The sequence below is a fragment of the Osmerus mordax genome, chromosome 3 (genome assembly GCF_038355195.1).
Source record: "Osmerus mordax isolate fOsmMor3 chromosome 3, fOsmMor3.pri, whole genome shotgun sequence".
NCBI classification, from domain to species: domain Eukaryota; kingdom Metazoa; phylum Chordata; class Actinopteri; order Osmeriformes; family Osmeridae; genus Osmerus; species Osmerus mordax.
In genome coordinates, this window is record NC_090052.1 from 236417 (window position 1) to 253480 (window position 17064).

Sequence of the window (17064 nt, forward strand, 5' to 3'; positions counted from 1 at the left end):
ACTTCATTAGCTACCAGCATACAGTCAGATGTAATGGTCGGCAGGTATAGTGTTAGGCAGATGTAATGGTCGGCTGGTATAGTGTTAGTCAGATGTTATGGTCGGCTGGTATAGTATTAGTCAGATGTTATGGTCGGCTGGTATAGTATTAGTCAGATGTTATGGTTGGCTGGTGCAGTCAGATGTTATGGTCGGCAGGTATAGTGTTAGTCAGATGTTATGGTTGGCTGGTATAGTGTTAAGTCAGATGTTATGGTCGGCTGGTATAGTGTTAGTCAGACTAGACCATCTGGTACATACCTCTGATTGTCCTTTATCTCAGCAGGTGACATCATCTTCCTCTGTTTCTGCTGCTCCAACACCTGCAACAAGAACTAGTCAATGACCACTGCTCTACAAGCTTGATTAAACCTCCACCCCCCCCTCCCTCAAACCTGACCATCTCTCTCAACTCACAGAGCATTATAATTACATTTTAAACTCAGATAAGTTTGGTGTGACGAATATGTATAGGTCCGCCTGCCCTGATCAGTGATACAGGTGTGACTGCTTTTTATTGTTGGTGTAGATGAGCCCATCAACCCTAAGCCCGTTGGAGATACCTGGGTGGGAGATACCTGGTTGGGAGATACCTGTGTGTGCATGCTGGAGCTAGGCCGACTGGCCTCCTTAGCATCCTGGTGTTGCTGGGACTGGAAACACTGGGTCTGGAGGTGTTGGGTTCCTGTCTGGGGTTGGGTCTGGAGGTGTTGGGTTCCTGTCTGGGGTTGGGACTGGAGCTGGAGGTGTTGGGTCTGGAGCTGGAGGTGTTGGGTTCCTGTCTGGGGTTGGGACTGGAGCTGGAGGTGTTGGGTCTGGAGTTGGAGGTGTTGGGTCTTCAGCTGGAGGTGTTGGGTTCCTGTCTGGGGTTGGGTCTTCAGCTGTAGGTGTTGGGTTCCTGTCTGGGGTTGGGTCTTCAGCTGGAGGTGTTGGGTTCCTGTCTGGGGTTGGGACTGGAGCTGGAGGTGTTGGGTTCCTGTCTGGGGTTGGGTCTTCAGCTGGAGGTGTTGGGTTCCTGTCTGGGGTTGGGTCTTCAGCTGGAGGTGTTGGGTTCCTGTCTGGGGTTGGGACTGGAGCTGGAGGTGTTGGGTTCCTGTCTGGGGTTGGGACTGGAGCTGGAGGTGTTGGGTTCCTGTCTGGGGTTGGGTCTTCAGCTGGAGGTGTTGGGTTCCTGTCTGGGGTTGGGACTGGAGCTGGAGGTGTTGGGTTCCTGTCTGGGGTTGGGACTGGAGCTGTTGGGTTCCTGTCTGGGGTTGGGTCTTCAGCTGTAGGTGTTGGGTTCCTGTCTGGGGTTGGGACTGGAGCTGGAGGTGTTGGGTTCCTGTCTGGGGTTGGGACTGGAGCTGGAGGTGTTGGGTTCCTGTCTGGGGTTGGGACTGGAGCTGGAGGTGTTGGGTCTGGAGCTGGAGGTGTTGGGTTCCTGTCTGGGGTTGGGACTGGAGCTGGAGGTGTTGGGTCTGGAGCTGGTGGATCTGGAGGTGTTGGAGCTGGGGCTGGGGCGCTGACTGGATCCGGAGGTGTTGAGCTTGGATCTGTTTTGCGACAGCAGATGGCTGAATGGTCACAAAGTTTGGCGCCTGTTGGGCCTGCAGCTGAGAAGAAAAAGAGGACAAAATGTCCACCACCTTATAACAGTATTTAGGCTTCGTAGACAACTTATTACAGGATTTGTAAACAACAGATCTTGTTTTTACAGGCCTTTTGTAAAAAGGGCTCAGTTTACAAAATGTCTTCAAATTTCTGCTAAGAAGGTGATCGACTGCAATCTGCTATCCCTCTAGGACCTTGAGGCAAGCAAGGTGGCCACTTCCTCCCACCCTAGACACTAAGGCTGGGCGATATATAAAAAAAATTGATATCTCGATATTGTCAAAATTTTTACGATATTCGATATATATCTTGATATGTTTTCATTTTTATTTTATTTTGCCCCCATTAGAAAACAACAAACTATTTAGATAGAACAGCTATTGTTACAAAGTACAAAATGTGTAGTGCAAATTTAAGCAGTTGCCATAACATGGTACTTGCAACTTGACAAAATGGACCTCACATAGAACAATTCATGCAGAGGTCCTTATGTGACAGGACAAAAAGAGAGCAAAAGAGAGTGCCTGTGCGAGTGCAATTTTCAGTGTGTGTTTGTGTGTGTGTGTGTGTCTGTGAACACAGAGGAGCCAGACGGTGAGCTTAAAACACAAGCAATACAAGGACCAGCAAAATAAATCAATAATAACCTATATTCGATATTTTCACATTTTACATCGTCGTAAAAATTATTGCGATATTATTGCTAATATTTGATATATCGCCCAGCCCTACTGGATACACTCTGTTCCATCCACTCCCCTCCAGCACGAGGCTGCGGTCCATAAGGACCAAAACCTCACGCCACAAGGGAGGGTCAGATGTCTGAGCGGTTAAGGAGTCGGGCTATTAATCAGAAGGTTGTTGGTTCGATTCCTGGCCGTGCAAAATGACGTTGTGTCCTTGGGCAAGGCACTTCACCCTACTTGCCTCGGGGGAATGTCCCTGTACTTACTGTAAGTCGCTCTGGATAAGAGCGTCTGCTAAATGAATAAATGTAAATGTAAGAACAGTTTCTTTCCATCTGCAGCTGGCCTCATCAACAAGGCCCAGAACCCCCAATTGTCACTAACTTGCGTATAAAATACTGAGCGTTACATTAACGCTCCTCTGGCACAGAGCCTCGCTGCACTCTTTGTATTAATATTTAATTTTATATTGTACAGTTTTGTTGTAAATTGTTTATATTTCTTACTTCTTAAATTTAACACTTTTTAAAGATTCTTATATGTTTACTGTATGCACCTGCCCACCAAAGTCGATTCCTTGTTGTGGAAACTACTTGGCGATTAAACTTATTCTGAGATTTGATTTGATAACCTGTAACATGATTTATTTAGGTCCTGCTGTATTTAACCCAATTTGTGTGTATCAATGAATGTTTTGCCTTTGTTACATGTTTTTTGCTTGTTTTCTTAGTTTCGTTATGCATTTCCTGTTTTAAGTTAAACGCTTTTATTCTGAAGGCGGGGCTCGGGTTAAAACGGAAATAGAGATGTGTGGAAATAGAGACGTGTGTGATGTTTTAGGGTGTGCTAACCCTGTGTGTGAAGACGGTGAAAGAAAAGAACGGATAATATGACGGTTTAGAGAGTAAATAACCCTAACAGTACTGCCTAACCCCAACCTAACAGTATTGCCTAACCCCAACCCTAACAGTACTGCCTAACCCTAACCTAACAGTACTGCCTAAACCCAACCCTAACAGTACTGCCTAACCCTAACCTAACAGTACTGCCTAAACCCAACCCTAACAGTACTGCCTAACCCTAACCTAACAGTACTGCCTAACCCCAACCCTAACAGTACTGCCTAACCCTAACCTAACAGTACTGCCTAACCCCAACCCGAACAGTACTGCCTAACCATAAAAAGTTACGGTATTAGTACCCCCCCGAAGAGGCAAAAAGTTTGTTAATGTTTTGATAGATATAATAATTAACAACTGTAATAACTGAGTATTTGTTTTTAGACAGCATTAGTAATGGCTAGCTATGTGTATAAGCTACTACAGTGGTGCTAACAGCAAGGAGATGCTGAACACGTGATTGTTGTTTTTGGTTGGTTGGAGGTGCTCTATCAGGCTGGAGGTATTCTACCAGGCTGGAGGTATTCTACCTGGCTGGAGGTATTCTACCAGGCTGCAGGTGCTCTACCAGGCTGGAGGTATTCTACCAGGCTGGAGGTATTCTACCTGGCTGGAGGTATTCTACCTGGCTGGAGGTATTCTACCTGGCTGGAGGTGCTCTACCAGGCTGCAGGTGCTCTACCAGGCTGCAGGTGCTCTACCAGGCTGGAGGTATTCTACCTGGCTGGAAGTATTCTACCAGGCTGGAGGTATTCTACCTGGCTGGAGGTATTCTACCAGGCTGCAGGTGCTCTACCAGGCTGGAGGTATTCTACCTGGCTGGAGGTATTCTACCTGGCTGGAGGTATTCTACCTGGCTGGAGGTGCTCTACCAGGCTGCAGGTGCTCTACCAGGCTGCAGGTGCTCTACCAAGCTGGAGGTATTCTACCTGGCTGGAGGTACTCTACCTGGACTGCTGGTGCTGGATGGACCTGGATGGGCAGCTGCAGGCTGAGCGGCTGGGCTCCTCCGTGCTGGGGGTGAGGCCGGGGCGATGGCTGGGGCTGGGGCGATGGCTGGGGGTGAGGCTGGGGCTGAGGCTGGGGCGATGGCTGGGGGTGAGGCTGGAGCGATGGCTGGGGGTGAGGCTGGAGCGATGGCTGGGGGTGAGGCTGGAGCGATGGCTGGGGGTGAGGCTGGAGCGATGGCTGGGGGTGAGGCTGGAGCGATGGCTGGGGGTGAGGCTGGAGCGATGGCTGGGGGTGAGGCTGGAGCGATGGCTGGGGGTGAGGCTGGAGCTGGGAATGAGGCTGAGGAGGCAGGGCAGACAGCACCTGGACCTGCTGGTGCAGCCCTGTCTGCACCATGATCAGCTGGGTCTGGACTTTGGCCTGGTGCTGGGCCTGGGGATATTTCACTGTGGTCTGGGTGATGGTGGGGGAGACCAGGTGAGGAGATGCTGGGGTCTGGAACGTCGGGACCATGGCGGGGGACAGGCTGGGGAGGGAGACTTGAGTAACAAGGGCACAATGTGGGGACACTTGGGGGGTTACAGGGGCATGTACAGGGGCAGGTAAGGAAATTGGGGCATCTACAGGGACAGGTAAGGAAATTGGGGCATGTACAGGGGCAGTTACGGACACAGGGGTAGATACAGGGGCAGGTACAGGGGGAGGTAAGGAGACAGGTGGTGGTACAGGGGCAGGTAAGGAGACACAGGCAGGTATAGAGACGGGGGCAGATTTAGGGGCAGGTAAGGAGACAGGGGCAGATTTTGGGTCAGGTAAGGAGACAGGGGCATATTTAGGGGCAGGTAAGGAGACAGAGGCAGATTTAGGGGAAGGTAAGGAGACAGGGGCAAATTTAGGGGAAGGTAAGGAGACAGGGGCAGGTAAGGAGACAGAGGCAGATTTAGGGTCAGGTAAGGAGACAGGGGCAGGTAAGGAGACAGGGGCAGATTTAGGGGAAGGTAAGGAGACAGGGGCAGATTTAGGGGCAGGTAAGGAGACAGGGGCAGGTAAGGAGACAGGGGCAGATTTAGGGGAAGGTAAGGAGACAGGGGCATGTACAGGTGTGGAGACAGAGGAAGTAAAAGGGATAGGTTTAGAGACAGAAGCGGGAACAGAGGCAGGTTTATAGACAGGGGCAGGTAAGCAGACAGGGGCAGATTTAGGGGCAGGTAAGGAGACAGGGGCAGGTAAGGAGACAGGGGCAGGTAAGGAGACTGTGGAAGGTAAGGAGACAGGGGCAGGTGCAGAGACAGGGGCAGGTACAGAGACAGGTACAGAGTCTGAGGCAGGTAAGGAGACAGGGGCAGGTTTAGAGACTGGGGCAGGTACAGAGACACGGGCAGGTACAGAGACAGGGGCAGGTACAGAGACAGGGGCAGGTACAGAGACAGGGGCAGGTAAGGAGACAGGGGCAGGTAAGGAGACAGGGGCAGGTAAGGAGACAGGGGCAGGTAAGGAGACAGGGGCAGGTAAGGAGACAGGGGCAGGTACAGAGACAGGGGCAGGTACAGAGACAGGGGCAGGTACAGAGACAGGGGCAGGTACAGAGACAGGGGCAGGTAAGGAGACAGGGGCAGGTAAGGAGACAGGGGCAGGTAAGGAGACAGGGGCAGGTAAGGAGACAGGGGCAGGTAAGGAGACAGGGGCAGGTAAGGAGACAGGGGCAGGTAAGGAGACAGGGGCAGGTACAGAGAGAGGGGCTGCTTCAGGAGCAGGTATGGAGACAGGGGCAGGAACAGGAGCCCCTGCTGGCTGAGTCTGTGTCTGAGAGGAGGCTGGGGGGAGGAGGCTGGGTGGAGGCTGGGAGGAAGCTGGGGTCTGGAATGCTGCCCTCCACCTGGGCTGCAGAGAGGGCCTCACAGCCCATCTTGAGTTTGAGGACACTGCAGAACCCACCACGGAGGCTGGAGACACGGTGGAGTCTGGGACCAGGTTGGAGGTTGGGGCCATGGTGGAGGCTGGAGCTGAGGCCAGTGTAGAGGCTGGAGCCAGGGTGGAGGTTGGGACCAGGGTGGATGTTGGGACCAGGGTGGAGGTTGGGGACATGGTGAAGGCTGGAACTGGGTTCAGGGTGGAGGCTGTAGCCATGGTGGACGCCAGGGCCAGGGTGGAGGTTGGGGCCAGGGTGGAGGCTGGAGCTGAGGCCAGTGTAGAGGCTGGAGCCAGGGTGGAGGTTGGGACCAGTGTGGAGGTTGGGGCCAAGGTGGAGGCTGGAGCTGAGGCCAGTGTAGAGGCTGGAGCCAGGGTGGAGGTTGGGACCAGTGTGGAGGTTGGGGCCATGGTGAAGGCTGGAACTGGGTTCAGGGTGGAGGCTGTAGCCATGGTGGAGGCCAGGGCCAGGGTGGAGGTTGGGGCCAGGGTGGAGGCTGGAGCTGAGGCCAGTGTAGAGGCTGGAGCCAGGGTGGAGGTTGGGACCAGGGTGGAGGTTGGGGCCATAGTGGAGGCTGAAGCTGAGGCTAGTGTAGAGGCTGGAGCCAGGGTGGAGGTTGGGGCCATGGTGGAGGCTGGAGCTGAGGCCAGTGTAGAGGCTAGGACCAGGGTGGAGGCTGGAGCTGGGTTCAGGGTGGAGGCTGGGGCTAGCGTGGAGGCTGTAGCCACGGTGGAGGCCGGGGACAGGGTGGAGGCAGACAAGGATGAAGCAGAGGAGGTGGTGGGAGTGGAGGCTGAGATGGTCGTAGAGGCTGAAGTGGTTATAGGAGAGGGGGTGGAGGTGATTGTAGAGACAGAGGAAGGGGGGGTTGTAGAGGCTGGAGTGGAGGTGGTTTTAGAGGTGGGGGTGGTTGTAGAGACAGGGGTGGTTTTAGAGGCAGGAGCTGTAGTTGAGGCAGGGGTGGAGATGGTTGTGGATGCATGGGCGGTGCAAGAGGTGGGGGTGATTTTAGTGGCAGGGTTGGGGGTAGAGATATGGAAGGGGGTAGAGGCGGTGGCAGAGGCAGGGGTGGTTGTAGAGACAGGGGTGGTTGTAGAGGCAGGGGTGGTTGTAGAAACAAGGGCGGAGATGGTTGTGGATGCACGTGCGGTGCTAGAGGTAGAGGTGGTGGTAGATGCAGGGGCAGGATTAGAGATGGTTTTAGAGGCAGGGGCTGGGATAGAGGAGGGGGTAGAGGTGGCTTTAGAGGCAGGGGCTGGGGTAGAGGCAGGGGTAGAGGCAGGATTGGAGTTGGTTTTAGAGGCAAGGGCTGGGATAGAGGCTGGGGTAGAGGTGGGAGTAGAGGCTGGGGCTGGGATAGAGGAGGGGGTAGAGGTGGGAGTAGAGGCAGGGGCTGGGATAGAGGAGGGGGTAGAGGTGGGAGTAGAGGAAGGGGCTGGGATAGAGGAGGGGGTAGAGGTGGGAGTAGAGGCAGGGGCTGGGATAGAGGAGGGGGTAGAGGTGGTTTTAGAGGCAGGTGTAGAGGCTGGGGTAGAGGCAGGGGGTAGAGGGGTGAAGAGGAAGCGCTGCACCTGGCCATTGGGCATGGCAGCCTGCATAAGCTGCTGTCCCAGCCCAGGAAGGACAGCCACCCCTGGGGGGAGGATCTGTAGCTGGCCCCTGGTCTGGCCCTGGCCCTGGATCACCACCGTCAGCCCCTGGCTGGAGCCCTGCACAACAAGCGCACAAACAGCAGACAACAAAGAAATTACTTAATTTTTGTTTTTTTAAACACTTTAAAAGCATATAAAGATTAGCAATAAGGCATTACATAAGCCTTTATATGAGCATGCCATGCTGCTCATACCAATGCAGTGCTAACCATACTGCCTCACACAGCAGGACACAGTGCTAACCATACTGCCTCAAACAGCAGGACAGTGCTAACCATACTGCCTCACACAGCAGGACACAGTGCTAACCATACTGCCTCACACAGCAGGACACAGTGCTAACCATACTGCCTCACACAGCAGGACAGTGCTAACCATACTGCCTCACACAGCAGGACATAGTGCTAACCATACTGCCTCACACAGCAGGACACAGTGCTAACCATACTGCCTCACACAGCAGGACACAGTGCTAACCATACTGCCTCACACAGCAGGACACAGTGCTAACCATACTGCCTCACACAGCAGGACACAGTGCTAACCATACTGCCTCACACAGCAGGACACAGTGCTAACCATACTGCCTCACACAGCAGGACACAGTGCTAACCATACTGCCTCAAACAGCAGGACAGTGCTAACCATACTGCCTCACACAGCAGGACACAGTGCTAACCATACTGCCTCACACAGCAGGACAGAGTGCTAACCATACTGCCTCACACAGCAGGACAGAGTGCTAACCATACTGCCTCACACAGCAGGACAGTGCTAACCATACTGCCTCACACAGCAGGACACAGTGCTAACAGTACTGCCTCAAACAGCAGGACAGTGCTAACCATACTGCCTCAAACAGCAGGACAGTGCTAACCATACTGCCTCACACAGCAGGACACAGTGCTAACCATACTGCCTCACACAGCAGGACAGTGCTAACCATACTGCCTCACACAGCAGGACACAGTGCTAACCATACTGCCTCACACAGCAGGACAGTGCTAACCATACTGCCTCACACAGCATGACATAGTGCTAACCATACTGCCTCACACAGCATGACATAGTGCTAACCATACTGCCTCACACAGCATGACATAGTGCTAACCATACTGCCTCACACAGCAGGACACAGTGCTAACCATACTGCCTCACACAGCAGGACACAGTGCTAACCATACTGCCTCACACAGCAGGACACAGTGCTAACCATACTGCCTCAAACAGCAGGACAGTGCTAACCATACTGCCTCACACAGCAGGGCAGTGCTAACCATACTGCCTCAAACAGCAGGACAGAGTGCTAACCATACTGCCTCACACAGCAGGACACAGTGCTAACCATACTGCCTCACACAGCAGGACAGTGCTAACCATACTGCCTCACACAGCAGGACAGTGCTAACCATACTGCCTCACACAGCAGGACACAGTGCTAACAGTACTGCCTCAAACAGCAGGACAGTGCTAACCATACTGCCTCAAACAGCAGGACAGTGCTAACCATACTGCCTCACACAGCAGGACACAGTGCTAACAGTACTGCCTCAAACAGCAGGACACAGTGCTAACCATACTGCCTCACACAGCAGGACAGTGCTAACCATACTGCCTCACACAGCAGGACACAGTGCTAACCATACTGCCTCACACAGCAGGACAGTGCTAACCATACTGCCTCACACAGCATGACATAGTGCTAACCATACTGCCTCACACAGCATGACATAGTGCTAACCATACTGCCTCACACAGCATGACATAGTGCTAACCATACTGCCTCACACAGCAGGACACAGTGCTAACCATACTGCCTCACACAGCAGGACATAGTGCTAACCATACTGCCTCACACAGCATGACATAGTGCTAACCATACTGCCTCACACAGCAGGACACAGTGCTAACCATACTGCCTCACACAGCAGGACAGTGCTAACCATACTGCCTCACACAGCAGGACACAGTGCTAACCATACTGCCTCACACAGCAGGACACAGTGCTAACCATACTGCCTCACACAGCAGGACAGTGCTAACCATACTGCCTCACACAGCAGGACATAGTGCTAACCATACTGCCTCACACAGCATGACATAGTGCTAACCATACTGCCTCACACAGCATGACATAGTGCTTACCATACTGCCTCACACAGCAGGACACAGTGCTAACCATACTGCCTCACACAGCAGGACAGTGCTAACCATACTGCCTCACACAGCATGACATAGTGCTAACCATACTGCCTCACACAGCATGACATAGTGCTAACCATACTGCCTCACACAGCAGGACATAGTGCTAACCATACTGCCTCACACAGCATGACATAGTGCTTACCATACTGCCTCACACAGCAGGACAGTGCTAACCATACTGCCTCACACAGCAGGACACAGTGCTAACCATACTGCCTCACACAGCATGACATAGTGCTAACCATACTGCCTCACACAGCATGACATAGTGCTTACCATACTGCCTCACACAGCATGACATAGTGCTAACCATACTGCCTCACACAGCATGACATAGTGCTTACCATACTGCCTCACACAGCATGACATAGTGCTAACCATACTGCCTCACACAGCATGACATAGTGCTAACCATACTGCCTCACACAGCAGGACATAGTGCTAACCATACTGCCTCACACAGCATGACATAGTGCTAACCATACTGCCTCACACAGCATGACATAGTGCTAACCATACTGCCTCACACAGCAGGACAGTGCTAACCATACTGCCTCACACAGCATGACATAGTGCTTACCATACTGCCTCACACAGCATGACATAGTGCTAACCATACTGCCTCACACAGCATGACATAGTGCTAACCATACTGCCTCACACAGCATGACATAGTGCTAACCATACTGCCTCACACAGCAGGACAGTGCTAACCATACTGCCTCACACAGCATGACATAGTGCTAACAGTACTGCCTCACACCATTAACAAATTATTTGAAGAAGCTGTTTTGACCGGTTGACCAATAGTCTGGGGGATTGGACAGTTAGAGTGCGGAGGTCAGGACCCACTCACCTGAGCACCCTGCGTAAGCTGTGTTAGCTGAGCCAGGGTGAGCTTGACCTGGCCCTGCTGGGGGCGGGGGCTCTGGGGGTCTGGGGCCGCTGAACTGGGGGCCGGGACCGTTGCAGGGGGCGCAGGGACCCCCACTGTGGGTGCCGAGGCAGGGCTGGAGGCAGACTGGCCTCGCTGGGTCACATGACTCTGGTCTGGAGGAGGGGCCAGAGGACAGGTAAGACAGGTGGACTGACAGTTTTAAATTTTATTTCAAAAGCTCACGATGCGATGGCCCGGATCTAAACAGTGTGCACCGGATACAATGTGGCTGAAATCAGGATGCATCGTTTTTAACATCTTTCCATCGGTATAATCCGATGTATTTATATAGAATTATGTGTATGTGAACACCTTTAGTATTTAGAAATGTGACCATGATTTGTGACCAATAATTTTATATTTAGATAGATTCCTCCTCTCTAAATGTTTCTTAAGCGCGCTCTCATCTCCACTGCTGTCAGTGGCCGATTCTCGGCAAGTCTCTCAGATTAGTTTCATGCGAGTTGGAGGCGTGTTCGGGCGAGTGTTATCATGGCGGAGGAAGAGTTAAACGTTCTTACGAAATGCAATAAATCCAAGGTTTGGCAACACTTCAGATTTTCCAAGAAAGATGGGCAATTTGACAAGACTCAAGCAATTGGCAAGATACGTATATCGTGCTGCTATAAAGTACACAGGCAGCACGCTAATTTAGGTAGCCTACTCACCTGAAGAGGCTAAATGGTATTTGTGTGGAGACGTAGCTATGGCTAGCCACTCTAGCTCCACCGGTACCCCTAACAAGAATAGTTTACCTTTTTTACATTCCGGCCTGATTTTATTTTATCTTTTGTCAGAGAATTTGTTTAATATGTGAAGTAAAATGTTCACTTTTTTAGTTAATTGATGATTTGCTGTCTGACAAAGAAATAAATCATTATGTACCATATTAAATTGCATAGCATCATATTCTTTCAACTCTCGTTGAATCGCATTGTGTCGAATCGCACTGCATCAAAATAGGGGTGAATCGTATCGCATTAGTAGTTGCTTTTATGCATCTTTAATGTATTGGATCGTTGGCAGTGCATCAAGATGTGTATCGCATCGTCCTCAGTGATGGAGATGCACATCCCTACTGTATACGTTGGAAGTTGTGTCATATAAAACTGAGCGACAAAGCCCAAAAACTATGCTCTACTGCAACACTGCAAAACTGGTTATGAGGATGCGGACGACTGCTTGCAATGTTTGCATAGATTGATTGCGATATTTGTATTAAAGCCTGGTGTGAATGTGGCTGTAACAAATCTTATTTCTGGAAGGCTCTACCATGGTTAGCACGGTATAGTCAAAAACCATATCATAGGCCAAATTCATACCGGGATATTTCTATACCGTCCACCCCTAGGTGACAGACAAGTATACAGACCGGCAGACAGGTACAGACAGACAGGTACAGACAGGCAGGCAGAGACACAGGCTGACAGACAGACAGATACAGACAGACATGCACAGACAGACAGGTACAGACAGACAGGTACAGACAGGTACAGACAGACATGCAGACAGGTACAGACAGACTGGCAGACAGACGGACAGCAAGGTAGACAATTAGGTGGAGAGACAAGCAGGTAGACCGACCGACGTGTAGACAGACAGGTATCCAGGCAGACAGGTTACCTGTGTTGTCCAGGGTGGAGGGCCGGGGTGAGAAGGTGGTGGTGGGGTGGCGGGTGCTGTAGGTGCGCAGGGTAGAGGGAGTCTTCTGCTGGGCCCCATCTGAGAACACACACTAAATATTCAAGTTCCGAAAAAATACAATATTTCGACTTAGCCGTTTACATGGCTAATGAAGTGAAAATTAATATTCCACTAATATTCATGTTTCCATGCAGCCATGCATGCTCTGATTAATGTAAAATGATACATTGTAAATTGCATGTATTTATAGTAGGGGTATATATATATATATATTTATTTTTTTTAATTTTATTTTTTTCTTGGAAAAATCGTGAATAGATTTGTAATCGAATCGTGACCCCAAGAATCTATTCGAATTGTATCGTGAGGTACCAAAAGATTCCCACCCCTACTTTATAGAGCTGCTGTGCACGTATTTATCAAAAGCAACGTACAGAGGAGGAATCTGGGACCTCTAGACATGCAGTCAAATGCTATACCCATGCTAACCCCCAGCTATACCCATGCTAACCCCCAGCTATACCCATGCTAACCCCGAGCTATACCCATGCTAACCCCCAGCTATACCCATGCTAACCCCCAGCTATACCCATGCTAACCACCAGCTATACCCATGCTAACCCCCAGCTATACCCATGCTAACCACCAGCTATACCCATGCTAACCCCCAGCTATACCCATGCTAACCCCCAGCTATACCCATGCTAACCACCAGCTATACCCATGCTAACCACCAGCTATACCCATGCTAACCACCAGCTATACCCATGCTAACCACCAGCTATACCCATGCTAACCCCCAGCTATACCCATGCTAACCACCAGCTATACCCATGCTAACCACCAGCTATACCCATGCTAAACACCAGCTATACCCATGCTAACCACATGTCTCGCACACGCACACACAGAGCTGTACCCGCCCTGCCGATCCTCACCCGGAGTGCTGCTGTGCCCCTCTGACACCCAGGAAGCAAAACTCTGCTGGAAGTTCCTGGAGGGCTGGGGGGAGGGGGGCGTGGCCAGCCTGGAGCTGGGGGGTGCTGATGACCCCCCCATGAATCTCTGACCCCCAGGGGTGGAGGAGGAGACAGAGGAGCCATACCTCTGCTGCTCTAAACGCTTCTGCAACACAGAGGGTCACAGGTTAGAGGTCAGAGCTGTTTCAGTTTTCCAGCACAGTGTGAACCAGCCGGTCGTGTGAGAGGAAGGTGTGAGGGGAAGGTGTGAGGGGAAGGTGTGAGGGGAAGGTGTGAGAGGAAGGTGTGAGGGGAGGGTGTGAGAGGAAGGTGTGAGGGGAGGGTGTGAGAGGAAGGTGTGAGGGGAAGGTGTGAGAGGAAGGTGTGAGAGCAAGGTGTCAGAGGAAGGTGTGAGGGGAAGGTGTGAGAGGAAGGTGTGAGAGGAAGGTGTGAGAGGAAGGTGTGAGGGGAGGGTGTGAGGGGAAGGTGTGAGGGGAAGGTGTGAGAGGAAGGTGTGAGGGGAAGGTGTGAGAGGAAGGTGTGAGGGGAAGGTGTGAGAGGAAGGTGTGAGGGGAAGGTGTGAGAGGAAGGTGTGAGGGGAAGGTGTGAGAGGAAGGTGTGAGGGGAGGGTGTGAGAGGAAGGTGTGAGGGGAGGGTGTGAGAGGAAGGTGTGAGGGGAAGGTGTGAGAGGAAGGTGTGAGGGGAAGGTGTGAGAGGAAGGTGTGAGGGGAAGGTGTGAGAGGAAGGTGTGAGAGGAAGGTGTGAGGGGAGGGTGTGAGAGGAAGGTGTGAGAGGAAGGTGTGAGAGGAAGGTGTGAGAGGAAGGTGTGAGGGGAAGGTGTGAGGGGAAGGTGTGAGGGGAAGGTGTGAGGGGAGGGTGTGAGAGGAAGGTGTGAGGGGAGGGTGTGAGAGGAAGGTGTGAGGGGAAGGTGTGAGGGGAAGGTGTGAGGGGAAGGTGTGAGGGGAAGGTGTGAGGGGAAGGTGTGAGAGGAAGGTGTGAGGGGAAGGTGTGAGAGGAAGGTGTGAGGGGAAGGTGTGAGAGGAGGGTGTGAGGGGAAGGTGTGAGAGCAAGGTGTCAGAGGAAGGTGTGAGGGGAAGGTGTGAGGGGAAGGTGTGAGGGGAAGGTGTGAGAGGAAGGTGTGAGGGGAAGGTGTGAGAGCAAGGTGTCAGAGGAAGGTGTGAGGGGAAGGTGTGAGGGGAAGGTGTGAGGGGAGGGTGTGAGAGGAAGGTGTGAGGGGAAGGTGTGAGAGGAAGGTGTGAGGGGAAGGTGTGAGGGGAAGGTGTGAGGGGAAGGTGTCAGAGGAAGGTGTGAGGGGAAGGTGTGAGGGGAAGGTGTGAGAGGAAGGTGTGAGGGGAAGGTGTGAGAGCAAGGTGTCAGAGGAAGGTGTGAGGGGAAGGTGTGAGGGGAAGGTGTGAGGGGAGGGTGTGAGAGGAAGGTGTGAGGGGAAGGTGTGAGAGGAAGGTGTGAGGGGAAGGTGTGAGGGGAAGGTGTGAGGGGAAGGTGTCAGAGGAAGGTGTGAGGGGAAGGTGTGAGGGGAAGGTGTCAGAGGAAGGTGTGAGGGGAAGGTGTGAGGGGAAGGTGTGAGGGGAAGGTGTGAGGGAAGGGTGTGAGAGGAAGGGTGTGAGGGGAAGGTGTGAGAGGAAGGTGTGAGGGGAGGGTGTGAGAGGAAGGTGTGAGGGGAAGGTGTGAGGGGAGGGTGTGAGGGGAAGGTGTGAGGGGAAGGTGTGAGGGGAAGGTGTGAGGGGAAGGTGTGAGGGGAGGGTGTGAGGGGAGGGTGTGAGGGGAGGGTGTGAGGGGAGGGTGTGAGGGGAGGGTGTGAGGGGAGGGTGTGAGGGGAGGGTGTGAGGGGAAGGTGTGAGGGGAAGGTGTGAGGGGAAGGTGTGAGGGGAGGGTGTCAGAGGAAGGTGTGAGGGGAGGGTGTGAGGGGAAGGTGTGAGGGGAAGGTGTGAGGGGAGGGTGTGAGGGGAGGGTGTGAGAGGAGGGTGTGAGGGGAAGGTGTGAGGGGAAGGTGTGAGGGGAGGGTGTGAGAGGAAGGTGTGAGGGGAAGGTGTGAGGGGAGGGTGTGAGAGGAAGGTGTGAGAGGAAGGTGTGAAGGGAAGGTGTGAGGGGAAGGTGTGAGGGGAAGGTGTGAGGGGAAGGTGTGAGGGGAAGGTGTGAGGGGAGGGTGTCAGAGGAAGGTGTGAGGGGAGGGTGTGAGGGGAAGGTGTGAGGGGAAGGTGTGAGGGGAGGGTGTGAGGGGAGGGTGTGAGAGGAGGGTGTGAGGGGAAGGTGTGAGGGGAAGGTGTGAGGGGAGGGTGTGAGAGGAAGGTGTGAGGGGAAGGTGTGAGGGGAGGGTGTGAGAGGAAGGTGTGAGAGGAAGGTGTGAGAGGAGGGTGTGAGGGGAAGGTGTGAGGGGAAGGTGTGAGGGGAGGGTGTGAGGGGAGGGTGTGAGAGGAAGGTGTGAGAGGAAGGTGTGAAGGGAAGGTGTGAGGGGAAGGTGTGAGAGGAAGGTGTGAGGGGAAGGTGTGAGGGGAAGGTGTGAGGGGAGGGTGTGAGAGGAGGGTGTGAGGGGAAGGTGTGAGGGGAAGGTGTGAGGGGAGGGTGTGAGAGGAAGGTGTGAAGGGAAGGTGTGAGGGGAAGGTGTGAGGGGAGGGTGTGAGGGGAAGGTGTGAGGGGAAGGTGTGAAGGGAAGGTGTGAGAGCAAGGTGTCAGAGGAAGGTGTGAGGGGAAGGTGTGAGGGGAAGGTGTCAGAGGAAGGTGTGAGGGGAGGGTGTGAGGGGAAGGTGTGAAGGGAAGGTGTGAGGGGAAGGTGTGAGGGGAGAGTGTCAGAGGAAGGTGTGAGGGGAAGGTGTGAGGGGAAGGTGTGAAGGGAAGGTGTGAGGGGAAGGTGTGAGGGGAGGGTGTCAGAGGAAGGTGTGAGGGGAAGGTGTGAGAGGAGGGTGTGAGGGGAAGGTGTGAGGGGAAGGTGTGAGAGGAGGGTGTGAGAGGAGGGTGTGAGGGGAAGGTGTGAGGGGAAGGTGTGAGGGGAGGGTGTGAGAGGAAGGTGTGAAGGGAAGGTGTGAGGGGAAGGTGTGAGGGGAGGGTGTGAGGGGAAGGTGTGAAGGGAAGGTGTGAGGGGAAGGTGTGAGGGGAGGGTGTGAGAGGAGGGTGTGAGAGGAGGGTGTGAGGGGAAGGTGTGAGGGGAAGGTGTGAGAGGAGGGTGTGAGAGGAGGGTGTGAGGGGAAGGTGTGAGGGGAAGGTGTGAGGGGAAGGTGTGAGGGGTCAGAACCTTTAGGGTCTTAGCCAATGAGGAGAGTGAATGCAGAATGCACATTTACAAATAAGTCGCTATTAGTCAGAGCAGAAAAGACCCTTGCTACTAGGGATGCTCCGATCTGATCGGCGCCGATCCATATTGGCCGATATTCCCATTATCGTTTTTTTATACCCCCTCTCCGAGTGAGTACGTGCGTGAAGTGAGTGAAGTGAGAGTGAGTAAAGGATGTGAGAGTGAGTGAGACACTATACAGATATATATACATGTTTTTTTATTTTTTATTGCTGACTTCCTGTGCACGTTTTATCTTTATTCTGTCTTATCTCCTCCTAAATGCAGACAAATTGACTTGAAACTG

At 52.9% G+C, this 17064-nt stretch overlaps 1 protein-coding gene across 1 annotated transcript in view; it reads right to left on the reverse strand.

Moving 5' to 3' along the window:
- Positions 1 to 17064, reverse strand: part of bptf (bromodomain PHD finger transcription factor) — a 36584-nt gene that overhangs the window by 5750 nt on the left and 13770 nt on the right. The window contains exons 17-22 of the mRNA XM_067231100.1: positions 13451 to 13637; positions 12492 to 12590; positions 10788 to 10981; positions 4529 to 7783; positions 4163 to 4306; positions 603 to 1631 (exon numbers count right to left, since the gene is read on the reverse strand). Of these exons, the coding sequence (XP_067087201.1) occupies positions 603 to 1631; positions 4163 to 4306; positions 4529 to 7783; positions 10788 to 10981; positions 12492 to 12590; positions 13451 to 13637 (4908 nt within the window). The remainder of the gene's footprint in view (positions 1 to 602; positions 1632 to 4162; positions 4307 to 4528; positions 7784 to 10787; positions 10982 to 12491; positions 12591 to 13450; positions 13638 to 17064) is intronic.